The 22,319-nt window shown below is 48.9% G+C and overlaps 1 protein-coding gene across 1 annotated transcript in view; it reads right to left on the reverse strand.

The window, feature by feature from the left end:
• The window catches only part of KIF3B (kinesin family member 3B), a 29,033-nt gene extending 7,222 nt beyond the window's left edge, over positions 1 to 21,811 (reverse strand). Inside the window, exons 1-6 of the mRNA XM_079979175.1 lie at positions 21,683 to 21,811; positions 10,003 to 11,481; positions 7,372 to 7,473; positions 5,169 to 5,291; positions 3,368 to 3,486; positions 2,646 to 2,759 (exon numbers count right to left, since the gene is read on the reverse strand). Coding sequence (XP_079835301.1) covers positions 2,646 to 2,759; positions 3,368 to 3,486; positions 5,169 to 5,291; positions 7,372 to 7,473; positions 10,003 to 11,412 — 1,868 coding nt within the window. The 5' untranslated portion in view covers positions 11,413 to 11,481; positions 21,683 to 21,811. The remainder of the gene's footprint in view (positions 1 to 2,645; positions 2,760 to 3,367; positions 3,487 to 5,168; positions 5,292 to 7,371; positions 7,474 to 10,002; positions 11,482 to 21,682) is intronic.
• Between the last annotated feature and the right edge of the window lie 508 nt (positions 21,812 to 22,319).

Here is a 22,319-nt window from a genome sequence, read left to right on the forward strand (position 1 = left end):
AGGAATCTCAGCTGAAGCATCCGTGGCAGATGGCCACCCAACCTCCAAGGAAGGAGAGTCCTAGCTGCTACTGGTATGTCCCACAGAGAAATTTACGGTCTGCAAATAAAAACATCCTAAAGATCCCAGGCCACAGAGAAGTTAGGCTGGCCTCAACTAGAGCCAGGGCTTTCTCGGCCGCGGCTCCAATCTGGTGGAACGCTCTGTCACAAGAGACTAGGGCCCTGCGGGACCTGACATCTTTCCGCAGGGCCTGCAAGACAGAGCTGTTCCACCAGGCCTTTGGTCAGGGCGCAGCCTGACCCCCTCCTCTGGCAATCTGCACAGAATTTTGCTTGATGGTTGCCATTAATTTGATTTTAATTAATTTTATAATGAATGTTTTTAGAATGTTGAACTATTTTCATTGTTGTTAGCCGCCCTGAGCCCAGCTTCGGCTGGGGGGGCGGGATATAAATAAAATTTATTATTATTATTATTATTATTATTATTATTATTATTATTATTACTGTGCCACTCCTGGCTGCCAGGCTACATGACGGCAGCTGCTTGACAAGCCCAAGGCCAGCACCATCAGAAAACTTTCAGGCCAGTCTTGGTCGCTAAGAGCTACCATGAGAACAAGGGAAACGGGGATGTTCTGGGGAGAAGAGGAGTGCCTATCCCACAATTTTACTGGGAGCTGCAGGATTAAGAACAGACAGGTGTGTGAATGCTGCCACTTGTATGAAGCCTACCATAGCCAGAGTTCTCTCTGAGACCATGCCTGAGCTATAGTCGTTTGAAAAAATGACAATGCAAGTGTTTCCGTCAGGAGGGCTTGCCTCTCTTTCATTCAAATGCACATTTTAAATATCAGAACAACTTTTCCCACAAGGATTATTATGGGAAGGGCCTGATCTGCTCAGCTGTAGAGCACCTGGTTTTTAACGTTTGATGTTTTGTTTTTATAAATTCTGTAAGTCACCCAGAGTGGCTGGGGAAACCCAGCCAGATGGGTGGGATATAAATAAAAATTATTACAGTCGTACCTTGGATCCCGAACGCCTTGTGAGTCAAACGTTTTGGCTCCCAAACACCACAAACCCGGAAGTGAGTGTTCCAGTTTGTGAATGTTCTTTGGAATCCGAACGTCCGACGCGGCTTCCGATTGAGCACAGGAAGCTCCTGCAGCCAATGGGAAGCTGCGCCTTGGTTGTCGAATGTTTTTGGATGTCGGACTTCCGGAACAGATACTGTTTGACAACCAATCTGGTAACAGCAGAGCTGTCCCCTAGCCATCTACCCTGCTTGCTTTTCCTATGAGTTGTACCCTGTGCAAAAGACAGAAGATTTTGCTTTCCTTGTCGGTCAACAGATCTAAATTTGCTAACGGAGGCTTTATATAGCAAAGCTGTGTCAGCAGTTTCCCGACGCTGATCCTGGAGACACTTTATACTTGAAAGGAACGGGCCCAGCAAGAGATCTCTCGATTAATATATTCTTTGTTCATTACAAACACCATGCGGGGAAAGCTTTGTGTAGAAATTTGGAAATCTCCAGGGTGAGATATGCTGCCAGATGCGACTTCTCAGCCTGCTCCTTTCCATCTGTCCTCAACTGTCATACCTTGGGCCCTGCCTTGATTTTATCTTGCAGCATGTGGATTAACATCCCAGCTGGGAGGATGAACATGAATGTGCAATGCAATGCCGTTACTGTACTAGGTCCGGCACATGGTGTTTTGCCGCCTTAAGAGGCAGCACTGGACAATCCAGTGGTTTCCTTCTCCTGACCCTTTGCAAGTTGCACTTGCAGAGGATTCTGGCGATACAGAAATCCATGAAGGGTAAAAGAGACTTTCAGAGGCAAAATGCCTCTCAGAACTAATTGCTGAGGATCAAGGTCCTTGTCTTCACTTTCAACTTAGGTCCAGGGGCCTCAGGGATCACCTGAGCCCTTCTTTCCCTGCTCAGTCACTGAGATTCAAGAGTGTCATTGGTCATCCTACAAGTCCTTTGGAACTCACTGCCACTAGAGATTCAGCAGACACCTTCTGTGCTAACTTTTAAATGCCTGCTGCAAACATTTCTGTTCTGTTGCCTTATGTAGGCAAAAATACGAGCTTCCACAATGGTTAATTGATGTCTTCTTTTTCACTTTTTATGTTTTTTATTTTATTTTTTGATTTCTGTAAACTGCTTTGATGCAGCAGTACACAAATATTTGTCTAAATAGAAAAATACATTAGCAAGCTCTGAGCTAAATTCCCGCTTTTAGGCAGCTGGGGACAGAACTCCATGATGCATCTGCAGCGTTCAAGTAGCGGTATTTACATCACAGCGTCTCCCATATAACATCCAAGGCTGCAGCGACCACCTTGCAGGATCAGAACCAGAGCTGCTGCCAGCCAGAGTCCTGCCTCAATCAACCTGAGCTGCAGAATGGTGGTGTTGTGATTGTTGGGGCAGGAAAAGAAGGAGGGGAGCAGAAAGTCTGCTGCCCTTGGGTGAGCCACAAACTGAGAAAAATGGAGCTAAGCTTGGATTTCAAGTCCAGAGCTGCAGGGAACGGGCCGGATGAACTGAAAATCTAAAGAGATAATGGAGGGTGTGCCCCCCTTTCCCCAAACCCTACAGCCCAGCACAAGGGGGCCGCCAACTCACTCCAAGCGGGTGATGGGGTGCAGTTTCCACTGGTCCTCCTCCTCATCGAAGAACGACCTGTTCATGATCTTGTTCTTCTCTTCCAAGGGAATAAAGTTCTCGATAATCAGGTGCCTGCGGAGATCAACAAAGGTAGATATCAGGGAACTGCCATTGGCTCAGAGGCGAGAAACAGAAGGGCAGTTGTGTTACAGGGAGCCTCCGAAAATCTTGCGAAGCAGTTCCTCTTCCGGGGAGGAGGAAAGCCCCACCTCCAGTGGGGAAGAGAGGCAAGGACCAGAGAATGCTGCTGGGAGCCTTAAAACCGCTCCTGGACAAGCCAGACAGGGGGGAAACACGCCCTTGCCATCGCCCACCCTGCGCAGTAGCCTAAGGCGCAAAGAGGGGAGGAGAAGGTTGGGGGTAACAAAGCTCTTACGTTGGGGGAGGTCCAAAAAAAAGACCATTCCTGGATTCTGCTAGCGATTGAGCCAGACATGAGCTTTGGGGCTCTTCACTATAAATATTTTGCACCAAAAGAAAGCCTGTAAAACACAGGTTGGAGTCCTGCCTGGTTACTCTCGAGCAACCGCAACAGCCACCTGACAGTAATGTTGCAAGCACGCTCCAAGCAGCCTCAGTAAAAGTGAAATATTCGCTTTTCATTCCTGGCCAGCAGACAGCTTGCTCTGCAGGCCATTCCCAAGCCCTCGAGAGCAAGGCACAGCTGGCTGCAAACCTACTTGAGCTTCAGCTCCCGTGTGAGCTCATTCTGGGTTTGCTCCAGCTCCTGGCGTTCTTTGATGTGCTCCTCCTGAAGGTCGTGGATTTCAGCCTTCACGGCTTGTAGCTTGGAAAAGAGCTGAAAGAGAGAGCCAGAGTCATGGGCTACAGCACAAACCGCCAAGCCTACCACCTCTGCCTCATGAGCGAGCGGCCGGCCGAGTTCTTGCACAGCTCCCAGTCACTTCAAAAGGGTTTGTGCAGGGAAACCTCTTGGTGGATTGTGCCCCACAATGGTATACCATAAGCTCAGGTTTTGGTTAAAAATAAAGGGCAGAGGCTGCTCAGTCCAGCTGCCTTCTTTAAATAATAATAATAATAATAATAATAATAATAATAATAATAATAATAATTTTATTTATACCCCACCCTTCCCGATTCAAAAAATGGGCTCAGGGTGGCTAACAACAAATTTAAAACACTTTAAAACACTTAATTATAAAAGCAGCATAAAATACAGTATAAAAACATGAATAACAATAAAATTCAAAAATCAAAAATCAGTTAGATAATCCCCAGGGCTAGCTGGCTGAATTGGTCCTACTTGGGCCAGGGGAGAATTAGCTGTGGTGTCTCAGAGCGGGTGATCTTCATAAAAGGGGAGGGGGAGGGAAGAGAAGGGAAATAAAAGATCAGGCTGAATTCAAATTAAAGGCTAGGCGGAATAGCTCTGTCTTACAGGCCCGACGGAAGGAGGTTAAATCCTGCAGGGCTCATGGGACAGAGCATTCCACCAGGTTGGAGCCATCACTGAGAAGGCCCTCGCCCTGGTGGAGGATAGTCTGACTTCCTTAGGGCCCAGGACCTCTAAACTATGGTTATGCATGGACCTTAAGGTCCTCTGCGGGGCAGACCAGGAGATAAGGGTTTTTCCTTAGGAATTAGGCATGCAGAAATATTAAGTGAAAAACGAATCTCTGAAACTGGGGGTGGGGAAGATTTTTCAGCCCAAGGGGCCGTCTTCCCTTCAGGGCAAGCTTGCGAGGGCCACGTACCAGTGGAGGGTGGGGCCACAGGTAAAGTGGGTGGGGCAACAAATGCAAATGTCATCTTTGTACAGTAGGCTAGTTTCTGCAAGCCCTCTCTGCCCTCCATTCAGACAAGCAGGAGGTAATATAAGAGGACACATTTCAGCTTAGCTAAAACACTCAAGGATCCAAGCAGGGTCAGTGAAGGGTGTGGTCTAGGGACAGTCCCAAGGGCTTGGTAACGAAGTCCGGATGGCCACAGTTGGATTTCAGGCCTGAGGCTCCACAGCCCCGTCTGAAACCAACCTAGCAAAATATTAATTCTATTGCAGAATTAAAAACGAAGGTAGTACATGACTACATAGCATCACAACCGATTACGTATAATAATTATGGCTCATAGAACTAGTTAGAACCTGTAAAATTACAACAGCTTACCAGGTCATGCAAGTGGAGAATTTTCCAGCCGAAAACTCTGAATTTTAACATGCATCTGTCCAAAAGCTTTGCATCTCCCCCAAGGTCAAAGGGAACCGCTGGGCCTTATTCTTCATGGGGAGATGCAAGCTGTGCCTGGTTTGGGTGGGGGGAAATTCAGGGGGTTTGATCCACTCTGACTCCTTTGAGACAATTAACTATTGCCTGCCCTAAAAGCGCAGAGAAAACTGTCACATCTTAGTGCCTAAAAGATGGGAAGCCCAATTCTGGACTTGGCCACATCCATGCTTATTGCCAGAGCTCACATACAGTACCTGTACATACCTGCCTGCCCACCTCCAGGGAGGCCACTCACCTTTTTCAGTTTTTTAGTCTTGATATCCACTTCCTGCTGCAGGGAGCTGTAAGTCTCCTTCAGCTCCAAGGTCTCCTCGTCCCGACTCTCCATCTGCTGTTGGATTTCTCGCTCTCGTCGTTTCTGCAGGAGACAATAAAGATGACCTTTTTTTTCGGCCTGGAGTTCAGCGCTGTCAGGGTACATGCCATTCATTCGCAGGGGGTGAGAGAATTTACACAAGGCGTCACCAATCAATGCTGTGTATTTTTGAAGGATTTTATGCTGAAAGTTCACGTTGTTCCAAATAATTTTAAGGGGAAATATTGTGAGGCTCAAGAAGCCTGAACTTCATCTGGAATTGCTGAAAGGCTTACTGATGACCTCAGAACAGACTTCCAGACTGACCCCAAACCATGTTTACCATGCACCACTAGATTCAATGGGCTCATTTCCAAGTGCACTGGACTGCAGCCACAGAGTGGAATTCAATGTGGCAGTATGAGGTGGATCTGTGAGCAGAATGAGGTCCTCTTGCATAATAGGATTTCCCTTCTCTCCTCCTCCTAAACCTGTTTTTGGTTTTCCACCAAACACCAGAGCAGATTCAGGGGACATGTAGGGCAGAGAGAGGGGCATCCTGTTGCATAGGAAGACTTTGTTCTGCTTGTGCATCAACTGAGACAAATCCCACCCCTACATTCTAAGTCAGGGGTAGGCAACCTAAGGCCCGGGGGCCGGATCCAGCCCAATCGCCTTCTAAATCCGGCCTGCGGATGGTCTGGGAATCAGCGTGTTTTTACATGAGTAGAATGTGTCCTTTTATTTAAAATGCATCTCTGGGTTGTGGGGCCTGCCTGGTGTTTTTATATGAGTAGAATATGTGCTTTTATTTAAAATGCATCTCTGGGTTATTTGTGGGGCATAGGAATTTGTTCATATTATTTTCCAAAATATAGTCCGGCCCACCACATGGTCTGAGGGATGGTGGACCGGCCCACGGCTGAAAAAGGTTGCTGACCCCTGTTCTAAGTTCTCACACCTTAAAGGAAAGAGCAAAAGTCTTGGATTTCAAAAGATGGGCTTCCTTTCTGCAAAGTGTTAATTGGCCAGAGGGGTTTTAAAGGATGGAAAAGGGGAAGAGTCAACGAAGAACGTAAGCAAAGTTCAGTAAAACAGCTTTTCTCATGCAGCTTCTTGAATTTCTTGCAGTGTTTGCATTTTACCAGATTTCAGCTGTTCTCAAAGTTTTCAAGCAATTAAGTTCATGAACATGTTTTGAAAAAGGAAACAGTAAGAGCAAAATCCGCTGAGAACATCCCTGGTACACTCATCATTGAAACTGAAAGGACTTTCAGAACAGCAGCATTAGCCGTGCTAAACAGAACTTCCATATACAGAGGAAGTATACCTTTGAATATCAATTGTTGCAGAACAACAGTGGAAGAGATGGGATTTGCCTTCAACCCCAAATGCGCTTTGTACAGTGGTACCTCGGGTTACATACGCTTCAGGTTACAGACTCCGCTAACCCAGAAATAGTGCTTCAGGTTAATAATAATAACAATAACAATAATAATAATATCTTTATTGTCATTGCCCCCTCTCGGGGACAACGAAATTACTTTAAGAACTTTGCTTCAGGATGAGAACAGAAACCGGGCTCTGGCAGCGCAGCAGCAGTGGGAGGCCCCATTAGCTAAAGTGGTGCTTCAGGTTAAGAACAGTTTCAGGTTAAGTACAGACCTCCAGAACGAATTAAGTACTTAACCTGAGGTACCACTGTAGATGCATTTCCACTGTGGGCAACAGGATGCTGGATTAGACCAACTACTAGTCTGATCCAAACTGGTATATAAATCTAATAAATAAATAAATGATCCAGCAAGGCTCTTATTAAATTCACATTGCTGCTGACTGGATTCCAAAGGTGCTTGCCTAGGAAATGTTCCCAGTGGGTTCTGCCCAAATGTTATAGACATCCTTGATCCACGGTGGAATGGAAAAACGTGCTGTGAGCTTCCCAGGGCCACAACGCAGGGCAGTGGAGAATGTTCAGTCCTCCAAATATTGCTGGATTCCAACTTTCATCAGCCCCAGCAAGAAGGGCCAGTGGGAAGGAATAATGGGAGTTGTAGCCCAGCCACAGGCTCCCCCCCCCCCCCGTTCTGCACACTCTGGGACCCCTGCAACCCATCTCAATGCATGCACTTCTCCCTCTCACCTGCTCAGCAATTTCCTGCCGCTTCTGCTCCAGGATTTTTTGCTGCTCGTTTGTGTGATCCACAATATTTTTCCCTCCAACAAGGAGCTTGCTTTCCATTGCCTGAAAAGCAGAATGGGAGGGGTGGAGGGTTCCAATAACCGAAGTCAGCATATTGCAGAGCCTCACAATTACTGCTTTCTTTAAAATAAAATGGGTAGAGATCTCACACAGTTGTCTCATAAACCGTGCCTCCTTAGACCTAAGTTTGGCTTTTGGTTCCTGCTGCCCAGAAGCAGCTGTTCGGCCTCACAGCATCTCTCAAAGGACTCCAGCAGAGGAGAACTGCCCCAACCCTGGAGATACCAGGGAGTGAGCCTAGAATCTTAAGATGTGCTCTACCTTTCCCCATACATTTCCCACGCTTACACGGCTTGTCATCCAAGGCAGCTGATTCCCTCAGTCCATTATAACGACTCTACACTTTGGCTGAAGATGGAGGACTGTTCATGTTTTGCATTTTCCCATCAGAGTTCTAGCTCTTCTCCCTATCTTTGGGAGGCAGTGAAATTGAGCGGGTGACCCTTTTGACAAGCGCACCCTGAGGAGATGGCCCAAATGGCCTCAAAGACTTCTTACTCTGCTCTCCTGGCACATTCCTCTTTCTTAACATCCCCTATGCCAGGCATGGCCAAACCTGGCCCTCTAGCTCTTTTGGGACTATTCCCATCATCTCTGACCACTGGTCTGTTAGCTAGGGATGATGGGAGTTGTAGTCCCAAAACAGCTGGCGGGCCAAATTTGGCCATGCCTGCCCTATGCAAATCAGAAGACAAGTTGGCCTTTTCTAGTACACTCATAAATTTGGGGTTCTGCTCTCTGAGTGACTTATTACGGTCCTTTCACACCAACAGATCACTGAGAAATTAAGAACGATCAGACCCAATTATATCATCATCATCATATTTATTTATATCCCGCCTTTTCCCCTGACAGGGACTCAGGGTGGCTTTCTAGCTGTTTGGTGGGCTTTCATGACATATACGAATAATCGTTCCCATCTGAACCTGCCAAATATGACTTTGCATGGGACTATTCATGGCATCTGCGTAGGTCTCGGTGTATAAAAGCCTGCTGTGTCTCTGGGTCCTCACTTGAACCACCTGGCAACCGCTTGGGACCCATGTCCCTGCCTCTGTTTTTCTTATTCTTTTCACACTTTCCTCGCATCTCAATAGAAGATTTGGTCATTGCTTTGCTTTGCTTTGCATTATCACTGTTTTTTTGGGACGCAGGTGGCGCTGTGGGTTAAAGCCTCAGCGCCTAGGGCTTGCCGATCGAAAGGTCGGCGGTTCGAATCCCTGCGGCGGGGTGCGCTCCCGCTGCTCGGTCCCAGCGCCTGCCAACCTAGCAGTTCGAAAGCACCTCCGGGTGCAAGTAGATAAATAGGGACCGCTTACCAGCGGGAAGGTAAACGGCGTTTCCGTGTGCGGCTCTGGCTCGCCAGAGCAGTGATGTCACGCTGGCCACGTGACCCGGAAGTGTCTCCGGACAGCGCTGGCCCCTGGCCTCTTAAGTGAGATGGGCGCACAACCCCAGAGTCTGTCAAGACTGGCCCGTACGGGCAGGGGTACCTTTACCTTTTACCTTTACCTTTATCACTGTTTTCACATATCAGTTGATTGTTACGTGTTGATTAAGATTCATAAAAATGCAAATAAATAATGACAGGAAATGAATTGGGTTGGGCTGAGAATACCTGCTCAAGTCCCACTCCTTTTTCCCCCCATCAAGCATTTCTTTTACTAATCACAGTTAGAAGAAAACACAGATTTGTGACCAGCCTTCAGATCTTGTGAAAACTTACCAAGATGGGAAGCTGTTTCACCTTTGGCTCATTAAGGTGAGGTGGCCATCCCCGACTCTACGAGCAGCTGACAGAGGAAGGATGGAGAAGGTTCATTGGCAGCTGTGGGCAACACTTGATTAAATGTGCACAAGCTCTTCACATGCATGCCACCCCTTCACTCTCCCCTTCATGAAAGCAAGGAAACAAGCCAGGAAGTCACAATAAACTAGAGCTTTCTATTACGTGTGAACTGGACTAGGAAGCTATGGGCAACAGCTTCTGAACAGGCCAGGATAAGATAGGATAAATCAAACAACCGCAAGGTTGTTTGTTTGTTTGTTTACAGTGTTTTATAAATTTTATGAAATAAAATAAAATAAAGCTGGCCTGCCAATGCCTGGAAGCCACCGTCCATCGCTCCCCGCTTAGCACACAACAGAAAACTATGGCTAGCTGCAAGGTCTTGGCTTGCTTCCCTGCTTGCACAAAGAGGCAGTCTGTGAGTGCACAGATCTCATGCATCCGTCCTTGCCTCTGAAGCCAGAATTTGATTGTCCAAACCAGGTCTTAAATCACCTACACCTCTCCAACTGCTGGCTGCAGTTCTCTAGCTGTGAATAATTCGGAAAGGAAAACCTTTGAATTCAGAATCTCAGAACCACTCTGAACATCAGAGAAGCGTTTCAGGAACAATTTCCAATCCCTATGCTTCTGTTTTTAGTCTTCAACACTGAACCTCCCCCAGAGAGGTTCCTCCCAGGCCACTTTTCTGAATCCACAGAACTTGGCAAAGAGCCTCCTACCTTGATTTTGGCGCCCAGTCTTTCAGCTGCCTCCTTCTCTCGCTTCAGGTCTTCCATCTTCTTCTCCTTCTCCTTCAGCAGCCTCATCTTGTCCTCAGCCACCAAACTGTGGTCCTCTAGGATAGCCCTCTTCTCGATCTCCAGCTTCTCCTGCTGCTCTTTCCAGTAGTCACCTTTGTTACCGCCTCCTTCCTCCTCCCCTTCTTCGCCATCTTCCTCCTCGTCCTCATCCTCCCCGCCAGCGCTGAAGCTTCCGTCTCTCCTCCTGTCTTTCTTCTTCCTCTTGACAACGGACCGCTTTTCTAGCTGCGCCTTGAGCCTGGCGATCTCCTCCTGGAATTCCCGCAGCAGTGCGTCCTTGGGGTCTTCGTTCACTCTCGGCTTGTTCTTGATGTTCTTGGCCCGGTTGGCGTACCGCAGCGTCGTCAGGGTCTCGTCGACGTTGTACGATGCGGGGCCGATGTTGGCCACCATCACCGTCTTGGCATTGCCCCCTAACGAATCCTGGAGCAGCCTGGTGAGCTTGGAATCCCGATAGGGAATGTGAGTGCTTTTGCCGTCCACCAGGGCAGATATGACGTTCCCCAAGGCAGAGAGAGAGAGGTTGATCTTTGTCGCTTCTTTCAACCTCTCCCCCTGGGCTCCGGTCTTAGACTGGCGCTCGCTGCCGGCAAGGTCTACCAGGTTGAGCTTCCCGACGCGTATGTGGTTCTCCCCATCGAGCCCCACTTCGCTGCACTCGATGGTGATCACAAAGATGGCATGCGAACGGGAGCTGTGCTCGTTCATGTTGGTGGCCCCGACTGAGCGGTTCTGGTTCCCCACGTTCATGACGTGCTCTATTTCCTTGACGCTCTTTGTGACGAAGGACGACAAGTCCTTCACGTACACTCCCGTGTCTGGCCGCTCCTTCAGCTCCAGCCTTTTGGACTGATCCTTTGACAACAAGTCCCGGATTTCCTCCTGATAGATCTCCAGGTAAGAAGCCCTCACCAGGTACTGCTGGTTTTGAGACCGGGAGATGTGCGTGAAGATGTGGTCGAAGGAATTGGGGATGACGCCCCTTTTCTCGGGGTCGCCACGCACACCTTCCATCGTGTACGTCTTCCCCGTGCCGGTTTGCCCGTAGGCAAAGATGGTCCCGTTGAACCCCTGCAGGACCGAGTCCACCAGGGGCCGGAAGGTCTCATCGTAGAGTTCAAACTGCTTGGAATTCCAGTCGTAAACGGCATCAAAGGTGAAAGTCTTTGGCAGCTCGTGAGAAGTCCCCTTGGGGTTCTTCACCGACACCTGCCCCAACTTGACGTCCACCTGGACCACTTGCTCGTAGGATGCGACTTTCTCTTTGCTGTTCATTGGCCGGCATCGCACCACCACTCTGACTGACTCTGAGCACTTTAACTTCGACATGACAACAGGTTGGCGCTAGGGCAAACTCAGCAGACAGCAGGACCAGGAAGGCCAGGGGTTTTTCCAAACCTGGAAAGAATCAAAGGCGAGAATTGAGCACAGAGGTAAGGCACAAAAGCAGTGCGTACAAACCAGCCCCCCACTCCACCCCCCCCCCGGTCTGGCTTTTAACACTAGAGATGAAAGTTGAAACCCAAGCCCAAACATCCATTCCCAGAGTGGACAGGCCAAGCCACCATCTCAAAATCTCAATTTCCCAACTGTAATAGGAAAAGAAGCAAAAACATCCCTCTCGGAGTTACTGTGAGGCAGAACAACAAGAAGAAATAACAATGTAAAATGTTTTTTCCCTTTCTAAATGACAGGAAATAAGTGCTTCCTATTCCCATTTGATCAGTATTAGTGCTGAAGCAAATGACTTTTAACTCAAGTTTCGTTAAAAATGAGAAATATCACTTTGGATGATTAAAATAATAATAACTATAATAACAGAAATAACAGTAGTAGTAGTAGTAATGATAATATATTAAATTTGTATACAGTGGTGCCTCGCAAGACGAAATTAATCCGTTCTGTGAGGCTCTTCGTCTAGCGGTTTTTTCGTCTTGCGAAGCAAGCCCATTAGCGGCTTAGCGGATTAGCAGCTTTTAGCGGCTTATCAGCTTAGTGGATCAGCTGATAAGCGGCTTAGCTGCTTAGAAAAAGGGGGGGGGAAGGGGAAAAAACCCGCAGGAACTCGCAAGACATAGGGAAATTCGTTTTGCGAAACGCCTCCAAAACGGAAAACCCTTTCGTCTAGCGGGTTTTCCGTCTTGCGAGGCGTTCGTCTTGCGGGGCACCACTGTACCACCCTTAATCCGTAGATCACAGGGCAGTTCACATCATAAAAATACAAAATCAAAACACATGATATGTAATAAAACAAACAACAAACAAACCTTCCCACAAACACATCTAAAAGGCCATAGAATGTTTATCAGCCCAAAGCCTGGTTACAGAGCAACATTTTCGCCTGGCATCTAAAGATAAGTAATGGAGAAGCCAGGCGAGCCCTCCTGGGGAGAGCATTCCACAAAAGGGGAGCCACTGCAGAAAAGGCCTGGTCTCATGTTGCCACCCTCCAGACCTCTCGTGGAGGGGGCACACGAAGAAGGGCCTTGGAGGATTATCTGCCCTGGTTCCTACAGCGTCATTCAAAATCTTAAGTCTGAATAGCCTGTGCGGCCAGAGGTTCAGAGAGGTCTAGCCATTCTGAAATTCTCAACTTTCATCCTTTCAAGAAAAATGTGCAAAAGGGCGGTGCCAGCTCTTTTATTTCCCTTCCCTTCTCTTCTCTTCCCTCCCCCTCCCCTTGTATGAAGATCACCCGCTCTGAGACCCCACAGCTAATTCTCCCCTGGCCTCCTCGCTGGCCCATGTAGGGCCAATTCAGCCAGCTAGCCCTGGGGATTATCTGATTGATTTTTGATTTTTATTGTTATTCATGTTTTTATACCATATTTTGTTGTTAGCCGCCCTGAGCCTGGTTTTTGAACCAGGAAGGGCGGGGTATAAATAATAATAATTATTATTATTATTATTATTTTCAGCCAGCTTCCAAGTTAAGAGTCTCTTGTATGTTCAGGGACATTGTCCACACGCTGCCGGACTCCCGGACTCCTTTTGCTCCTCTTTCCTTCCCTCACGGGCCCAGATTTTGTCACAACCCTGTTGCCCTCCAACCATGTTCTACAATGCACGCCTCTCCTTTCCACCTCGGCAGCAGCTGACCTCACCAACCAACTCAAAGCGCTGTAATAGTGCAAGCTGAGTTATATGGTAATGATCTGCTCGATTAAAAAAAAAAACCAACACCACCATTATTCAAAACTGTTGATTTCTTGCCCAAGGAGAAGCTTTTCCTGATAAGAAAGTAGAACACAGGAAGTGGCCGCAGACTGATGAGTCAGGCCAGTGGACCACCCAGCTTAATACTGTCTACACTGAACAGCCGCAGTTCTCCAGGCTTCCAGACATGGTCCTCTCCCAGTCTTCCCTGGAGATACCAAGGACTGAACCCAGGATCTTCTACTACTGAGCTACAGTCCTACATTGTATAACTCTGTACACCGTGGACTCTCCTTCCTTGGAGATTTTTAAGCAGAGGTTGGATGGCCATCTGTCATGGATGGTTTAGTTGAGATTCCTGCATTGCAAGAGGTTGAACTCTACGATTCCAAGATTTCCCAGATGCAGCAATTGCACATGCTATCCAGGAACTCTCAAATTTTAGATCCTAGAAAACTGCCCTAAAGCTACTTAAAATGCTTCCAAGTCACCTTCGTTAGCCTTAATTAAAAACGTAATAAAACTCTCAGAGGGGCTCATCATTGCTAGGAAACCACACGTTCAGGCCAGAATGATAACGTTCCAGAAAATGCATGGCTGGCACTGAAAGCAGCGGCTTCTTGCCTCCTTCTCACCCTCTTGCCCCCACAATGTATGATTGCTAGAAAATGCACGGCATGACACCCTCGCACTTCCCTCTTCCACTTCCTTGGGGTCTAGGATCTAGGGATCTTAGTGGGCCCACAAGCTGAACATGAGTCCACAGTGTGACGCAGCAGCAAAAAAGGCTAATGCTATTCTAAGCTGCAGGGACACGGGTGGCGCTGTGGGTTAAACCACTGAACCTAGGACTTGATGATCAGAAGGTCGGCGGTTCGAATCCCCACGACGGGGTGAGCTCCCGTTGCTCGGTCCCTGCTCCTGCCAACCTAGCAGTTCGAAAGCACGTCAAAGTGCAAGCAGATAAATAGGTACCGCTCCAGCAGGAAGGTAAACAGCGTTTCCGTGCACTGCTCTGGTTCACCAGAAGTGGCCTAGTCCTGCTGGCCACATGACCCGGAAGCTGGAAGCTGGCTCCCTCGGCCAAGAAAGTGAGATGAACACTGCAACCCCAGAGTCAGTCATGACTGGACCTAATGGTCAGGGGTCCCTTTACCTTTATTCTAGGCTACATCAACAGAAGGACAGTATTCCGATCAAGGGAAGTCATAGTACAGTTCTATTCTGCCTCAGTCTAACTACATGTGGCACTTTTTTCAGTGCAAAGCTTAACCCTGGAGAATCTCATTGAGACTGGAGCAGGTACTGACACTTTTTCCCCACTACTGAGCAATGTCAGAGAACTGCCATACAGCAGACTATGAGAGATTTCCAGACAGACCCGGCATCCTTTCCTGGAAATCACATACGGCATGCCTGTATGGCTGCAGTAATTTTGTAATTTTGACTAATCTGATTTTGCTGCCACCTCTGTGCTTCGAAAGTCACTGCAAACCAAGGCTGAGAACTGGCTCTGGCGAGAGGGCCAGATCCTTAGCTCTTCCACCCCTAGCAGGCCAAGTAGGACAGGTCAGTGGAGCAGCCCAGCTGTCAATCACCTAATGTCACAATGATGACAGGTGACCTTTTTTGCCCACAGGGGTCTTCAGAAGCCTCTTTTAAAGTGCTGCAGAAAATAGCATTTTGAAAGGGGCTTCTGAAGATCTGACCAGCTGTCAGGTCTTCAAAAGCCCCTTTCAATGTGCTTTTTACCAATCAGCTAGCAGGCAGTGCCTGCAATCCCCATGGATCTTACCTGCCACACAACAGACGTCATATATGACTTCACATGCAGGGCAGCTGGCCATGGCTTTGCCAAAAGGGCCTTGTGGGACGAATGCAGAGGCCTGGCAGGCCTAATTAGTCCAGGGTGGAGGCTGGAGATCCCCATCCCTGCTATAACCAAACCAGTGGAAGAGCCAAGAAGCCAAAGGAAATAAATGTTCAATCAGCCCTGCCACAGACGGAGCCAGACAAGCAGCCACAATCTAAGAGCATCAAATAAACAAGTTCGGTCAGGCTGCCTGCAGCTTCAACAGGAAAGCGATCCCTGCCCGTCCAGCCTTCAAGCACAACATGTCATGGCCTGAATGCAGGCCTAATTCTGTACTGACATGACCTGAACAGTTTTTTATTTTAGTGCTGTCAGCTGTAAAGCAGCCCATTCAACTTGGTGCAAGATACAAGATTCAGAACGCTGCAACTGCACCGTGCCAGAGATTAGGACACCTGGTGCATCTTCCATAACCCATATTACAACCTCCCCCCAAAAAACAACAACTATTTGTGCTCTGCGGATGTTTTGGACTACAACTCCCATCAGCCCCAAGCAGCACAACTGATGTGACATAGTCCAAATCATGCAGAAGGTGCTACTTTCTGGAAAGGGGTAACGCAGGTTCTCTATTTGCACGCCGAAGGAACACACAAGCATCAGAAAGTTAGGATGAGAGCTAAACTGAATGGTCTGCTGGGCCCTGTTTCAGTTTAAGGCACGTACTGAAGTATACTCAGCGCAGACGAATTGCCTCGTCGTATTAACTGTATGGCTGGCTAAGGAGAGATAATGAGGGTGGATTTTCTTCCCCCTTTCAATTAACAATTTATACAAAGTGGGTGAAGTCAAGGGGAGAGGCTGCTGCTTGGTGGTAGAGCGCATGATTTGCATGCTGAATGCTCCCGTTTCTGCCACAAGGAGATCCCGTGAAAGGACCTTTGGCAGGAGGGCTGAGAGACCTCACTGTTAAGCCCTGGGGGGGGGGCACTGCCAGCCACAGCAAAGGCTATTGAACTAGATGGGGGAGAGGTTTGTCTGAGTTTTAAGGCAGCTCCTTACCTTCCACTAAGTTGGGATTTCAAGCTGATTTTGACATTGTGAGGACAAAGGGGTGGTATTCATCCTGGAGCATGGAATGAGGTTCTTTGAAACTAGCACGGATGGTAGCTGAAGAATTTGGGGGTCGAGGAGACGTTCTGGGAACCACACGATGGGAGGAAACACATGGCTCCCAGCAGTGTGCCCTTGTTTATTTTGCCAAAAACAGAGTACACCACATGTGACAGCAAATGTCCATCAAGCAGGTTCTGCCATGCGCTACTGTGCCTTAATTGCTTGCACGCAAACATATCAATTATTTGTAACCAAACATTTCATGAGGCGACACACTCCATCCCTGCTGAATGCCCGGCCCAACATCCTATTTTAGACAAGCCTTTAGGACACGGCGCTCTCCGGAAAGAGCCCTCTCACTCTTCTGAAATCCAAAAGCAATCTGGCCAGATCCCAAATTGACTCTAATCCACTACACTCACCCAGAGCTTCAGACTGCATTTCCAATTGTACAGAATACGGGAAGCAATTCAAAGCCTGTTTTCTTGGAGCGTAGGATGAAGTCATGCCTGAAAATTAAGTCCTGGTACTATTTGAAATTAAATTGGTGTGGCAGTTCAATCATCAGAGAATTTTAGAAAAAATCGCAAATTAAGGAGACTAGTTAATTCAAATAGACTGAGCCTTGAGAACCAACAAGCTAGGATAAGATTGCTACATACTGGATATATTCCAGGATTGCCTTTAATTTTATTTTAGAAGTGTAAGCACAAGATTCCACACTAGACCTGGAAGGTGGAGGCTGAGATTTAAAGAGATTTTAAGAACAATTATTTTCCATTTTTGCTACTTGAACCTGTCAAGTATCTGTAATTATGTTCCTTCTTAGCATCATTTGGCTCCTTCCATTATTCCACCTAATAAATGGGCAATTTGTGATTTTCCTCTCTTTCAGCAATTTTTCCTCTTTATGGTAAAGAGGTGTCTCAAATCAGACAGAATATTCCAGGTGTGAACTGTGGAGTATTATGATGAGGTATTTTTCTCAGCTGAACTAATTCTACTGAGTACACACCATAAACTTAACCTCCAGCTAAAAAATAGTAGTAGTAGTGTATTAGGAATAACAGTGTGTGTTTTTTTTGTTTTTTGTTTTTTTTTTTTAAAATAGTGTTTATGTTCCCTGATCTATGGGCTCAAAGAAACTGGAAACAAAATATATTTCTTTTTGTGATTTTATTTTTTAGGAGTTGAAAATTGAAATTGAACACCCTTCAGAAAAGCAGAGCAATCAATGGCTGTTTGGCTTCTCTTGAAAAAGCCACGCTTTGCTATCTTTCAGCTTTAATAGGGCTAGAGAAAATCACCCACCTCAAAATCTATCCTCATCCTGCCTTTCCCAGATGTCTCCCTCTCATCTAGATATCACAGTCATGTACAAAAAACTCCCTATATATACTAATTGACGCTCTTATTTCATCCCCATGAAATACAAAAGAGTCAAGCAAGGCCTTTGATCAGGGACAACATCTGCTGGGTTAGGTGCATAATTGCACAATGCTCTTCATCAGTTGGAACACAAAAATAGCTAAATCTAAAGTAATTTTTTACAAGACAAGGTTGACTGCATATGTAAACAATTTTATCGGTCCACAAAATCTCGCATGTTCCTTCATTAAAAGATGGTCCAATAAAATATATCAATTCAGTCTATTCTGTGCTTCTTATTGACTGAAAATTGCATGACAATCGCCCTTATATGACCCCACGCTGCTAGGCATTCAGTGACAACCAATACAGCCAAGCAACAGAGCAACTGTCAAAATCAGATCTATGGCAGTTTAGAGGAACACACCACAGGCTTTGTTAAAACACACCGTCCTGAGAACAAAGACAGAATAAACGATTCATTTCCAGAGTTGGGTTTCTTCTCCTGTCTAAGGAGAGGAAACAAGCACCCTTCTTACTTTGATGAAATCATTTTTTGCAGCAATGAATTGCTACATAAGCAAGACCACCACAGCCAACTGTCCCTTGCGCAGATGAGCAATGAACATAATGCTGCGTTCATATTGCACCAGCAATATTATGTTGCACAAAATAGAATAGTGTAAGATTCTCTAGTAAAATGTGCCAAATTAAATATCCGAATCCCCTTTGCAGTTGACCACTATTTTATCTAGTTCTTTCCTCCTGATCTTCTTAGCTGGCGATAGTATTGCTCCCTCTAGTTCGGCTACTTTGGTGGTGCCTGGTCTTCAGTGTCTATATGAAGCCTGATCCTATGTCTGCTTACTCAGAAGCAAGCCCTACTGAATGCAACAGAACTTGCTTCCAAGGTTATGTGTGCAAGCCTACAAGACAAGGAGATTCAACAACCACAGATGGAGACAGAAAGCAGAGTCTAGGAAGCAGTGTTAGAAATCAGCAAGGCGCCGGGCACATTTTGCTACTGGCTGGGGTGCAATTGCAACCACGTGGAGATCCCTGGATGCCAGCTGGCGACTGACATCTCCATCTGGCTGGCCTCTCCAGGTTTCTTAAGCAGGTAAGCAGAATAACTCATTTATTGCACTTATATCCCACCTTTTTCTCCAAGGAGTGGAGTACATGGTTCACCCCCCTCTCAGTTAATCCCCACAACAACCCTGTAAGGTAGGTTAAGAGGTTGTGACTGACTCCAAGATTACGCAGTGAGCTTCAGGACTGAGTGGGGATTTGAACCCCGATCTCCCAGGTCCTAGTCTGACACTCGAACCACTTCACCACACTGGCTTCCTAGAGTACTTCTGCTGTGGGGGCGCTATATAAATTAAGTAGGTAAATAAATACGGGGAAAGCAAAATGTCACTCAGAGAAGGATCTGAAATATTTTCCTTGAAGCTTGAATTTGTTTTATTCTGGACTGCTTAATTTTATGTTTTAATGTGTTGTAAGCCGCTTTGTTTTTTTGTCTTTAAAATATAAAGTGGTATCAGAATGAAATGCAAAATATTAATAACAATAAAAAAAAATCTCACTAGGGGGGAAAATGGCACCTAGACAGTCTGTAGGTTCAAGGTGTTATTTGGCAATTAGCTTATAAATCTGAGTTTCTAATACTGGCAGAAACTCTCCAGGGTCTTTTCTTATCATTTAATTTGTAGACTTATTTTATTTTTTAAAATCCACATATAAATGGTAAGTAATTCAACCTTGGCATGCGAAAGATATGCTCCACTGCTGAGGTACACTCCTTCCATCTCCCTAAATGTTTTGATGAGCAGCCTTGATGTGCAAGCTGCCTCCTGAACACAAGTAGACGCATCCTCATATAAGACACTTAAAGCATGGCAAGAGGGCAGGTGTTCCCACCAGAAAGGAAGATCAGCCACAACCAGGGGTGAGCTCTGGTCCATAAGAGGAGCCCTGCTGGATCTGGTCTGGGATCTTGCTCTCATAGGGCTATGGGAAGCACAAGGGGGTTTCAGCAGAGGATCCATGGCCACCTGTCACGTATGATCTAGTTGACATTCATGCATTGTGGGGGGTTGGACTAGATGACCCGTGGGGTCCCTTCCAACGCTACAGTTCTACAATGCTATGGTGCTGAGAGGCATAACGCCTCCGGCGGCAGAGGCAGACCACAGCCATCACGGCTAGCGACCACGGACAGCCGTGTCTTGTCTAATTGTCTCAGAAAAGCCATCCCTGCTGGTGGCTGCCTCTTGTGTTTGAGGACTCCCTCAAAGAACTGCAGGGGACGGACGGACAGGCATTTAATAACATGCGGAAGAACAGAAGAAGAGTCGGCTGCTGGATCACGCCCATGGCCCATGGCGTCCAGCATCGCCTCCTCACGGTGGCCACCAGAAGACCCACAAGCAGGACTCGAACGCAAGATCCCTCTCCCTTCCTGCTGGGGTTTTCCAGAAAGTGGGATTCAGAAGTGGAGGGCAAGAGCCCCCCATAGCCCCCTCCTCCTCCTCCATGTATTAGTTTCCATCCCAGCTGGTGGCCTTCCCTGCCTCCTCCTGCGGGGTCAATTCACCTGGAGGGGTCGCAGCAGGGCAGGGCCTTGTGTGTATGGGGCAGATGCCGACCCACATCCTCCAGAGGAAGGGAGGGGAGCATCCGGGTGCGTGCACGCACCCACCATCCACACTCACGCCCAGACACGCGTGTGCCTTGAGAGTGCAGAAGGAGGCGGGAGGAGGGGAAGGGAGCATCCGGGTGCGCGTGCACGCATTCCCACGGTTCCACGCCCAGACACGCGTGTGCCTTGAGAGTGCAGAAGGAGGCGGGAGGAGGGGAAGGGAGCATCCGGGTGCGCGTGCACGCATTCCTACGGTTCCTCACCCAGACACGCGTGTGCCTTGAGAGTGCAGAAGGAGGCGGGAGGAGGGGAAGGGAGCATCCGGGTGCGCGCGCACGCATTCCCACGGTTCCACGCCCAGACACGCGTGTGCCTTGAGAGTGCAGAAGGAGGCGGGAGGAGGGGAAGGGAGCATCCGGGTGCGCGTGCACGCATTCCCACGGTTCCACGCCCAGACACGCGTGTGCCTTGAGAGTGCAGAAGGAGGCGGGAGGAGGGGAAGGGAGCATCCGGGTGCGCGTGCACGCATTCCTACGGTTCCTCACCCAGACACGCGTGTGCCTTGAGAGTGCAGAAGGATACGGGGAGAGGAGGGGGAGGGAGCACCCCGGTGCGCGCCACGCATTCCCACGGTTCCACGCCCAGACACGCGTGTGCCTTGAGAGTGCAGAAGGAGGCGGGAGGAGGGGAAGGGAGCATCCGGGTGCGCGTGCACGCATTCCCACGTTTCCACGCCCAGACACGCGTGTGCCTTGAGGTGCAGAAGGATACGGGGAGAGGAGGGGAAGGGAGCATCCGGGTGCGCGTGCACGCATTCCCACGTTTCCACGCCCAGACACGCGTGTGCCTTGAGGTGCAGAAGGATACGGGGAGAGGAGGGGAAGGGAGCATCCGGGTGCGCGTGCACGCATTCCCACGGTTCCACGCCCAGACACGCGTGTGCCTTGAGGTGCAGAAGGATACGGGGAGAGGAGGGGAAGGGAGCACCCCGGTGCGCGCGCACGCATTCCCACGGTTCCATGCCCAGACACGCGTGTGCCTTGGGAGTGCAGAAGGAGGCGGGAGGAGGGGAAGGGAGCATCCGGGTGCGCGCGCACGCATTCCCACGGTTCCACGTGTGTGCCTTGACGTGCAGAAGGATACGGGGAGAGGAGGGGGAGGGAGCACCCCGGTGCGCGCGCACGCATTCCCACGGTTCCACGCCCAGACACGCGTGTGCCTTGAGAGTGCAGAAGGAGGCGGGAGGAGGGGAAGGGAGCATCCGGGTGCGCGTGCACGCATTCCCACGTTTCCACGCCCAGACACGCGTGTGGCCCTGAGCGTGAGGAAGGGGAGAGGGAGAGGGAGAGGCGTGGGGCCGCCCGAGGCCCCCGCCCCACAGCTGCGGTTCCTCCTCCTCCTCCTCCTCCCGCCGCGCGCGCGCCCCCCCTCGCCGCCCCAGGCGCGCGCACGGTGGTGGGGGGGGGAGAAGGCGAGGGAGGGCGAGGCCCCTCACTCACCTGCGCCGTCACCATGGAGACCCCCTCCTCCTCCTCCCGCCGCTGCGGCGGCGGCGGCGGCAGCACCGGATACGGCAGGGGGAGTCCGGCCCCGCCGCGGCCGCCGCTCACTTCCTTGGCAACGCGGCCGCCCGCCCCGAAGCCATCACTTCCTTGGCGACGCCCCGCCCTAGCAACGGGCCCCGCCTCCCCCGCGCCCTCGGCCCTGGCAACGGGACACGCCCCTGGCAACGTGACACGCCCCTCCGGCCCTCGAGGCGCCCCAGCCACGTGCGCCAGGCGCGCCTTACGCGGGCGTGGTGCAAAAGCCTTTGACTGTGTCGACCACAGCAAACTATGGCAAGCTCTTAAAGAAATGGGAGTGCCTGATCACCTCATCTATCTCCTGATAAATCTCTATGTGGGACAAGAAGCTACAGTTAGAACTGGATATGGAACAACTGACTGGTTCAAAATTGGGAAAGGAGTACGACAAGGCTGCATTTTGTCTCCCTGCTTATTTAACTTATATGCAGAATTCATCATGCAAAAGGCTGGGCTGGATGAATCCCTAGCCGGAATTAAGATTGCCGGAAGAAATATCAACAACCTCAGATATGCAGATGACACAACCTTGATGGCAGAAAGTGAGGAGGAA

Source organism: Podarcis cretensis (assembly GCF_951804945.1).
Source record: "Podarcis cretensis genome assembly, chromosome: 6".
In the NCBI taxonomy this organism is placed as follows: Eukaryota; Metazoa; Chordata; class Lepidosauria; order Squamata; family Lacertidae; genus Podarcis; species Podarcis cretensis.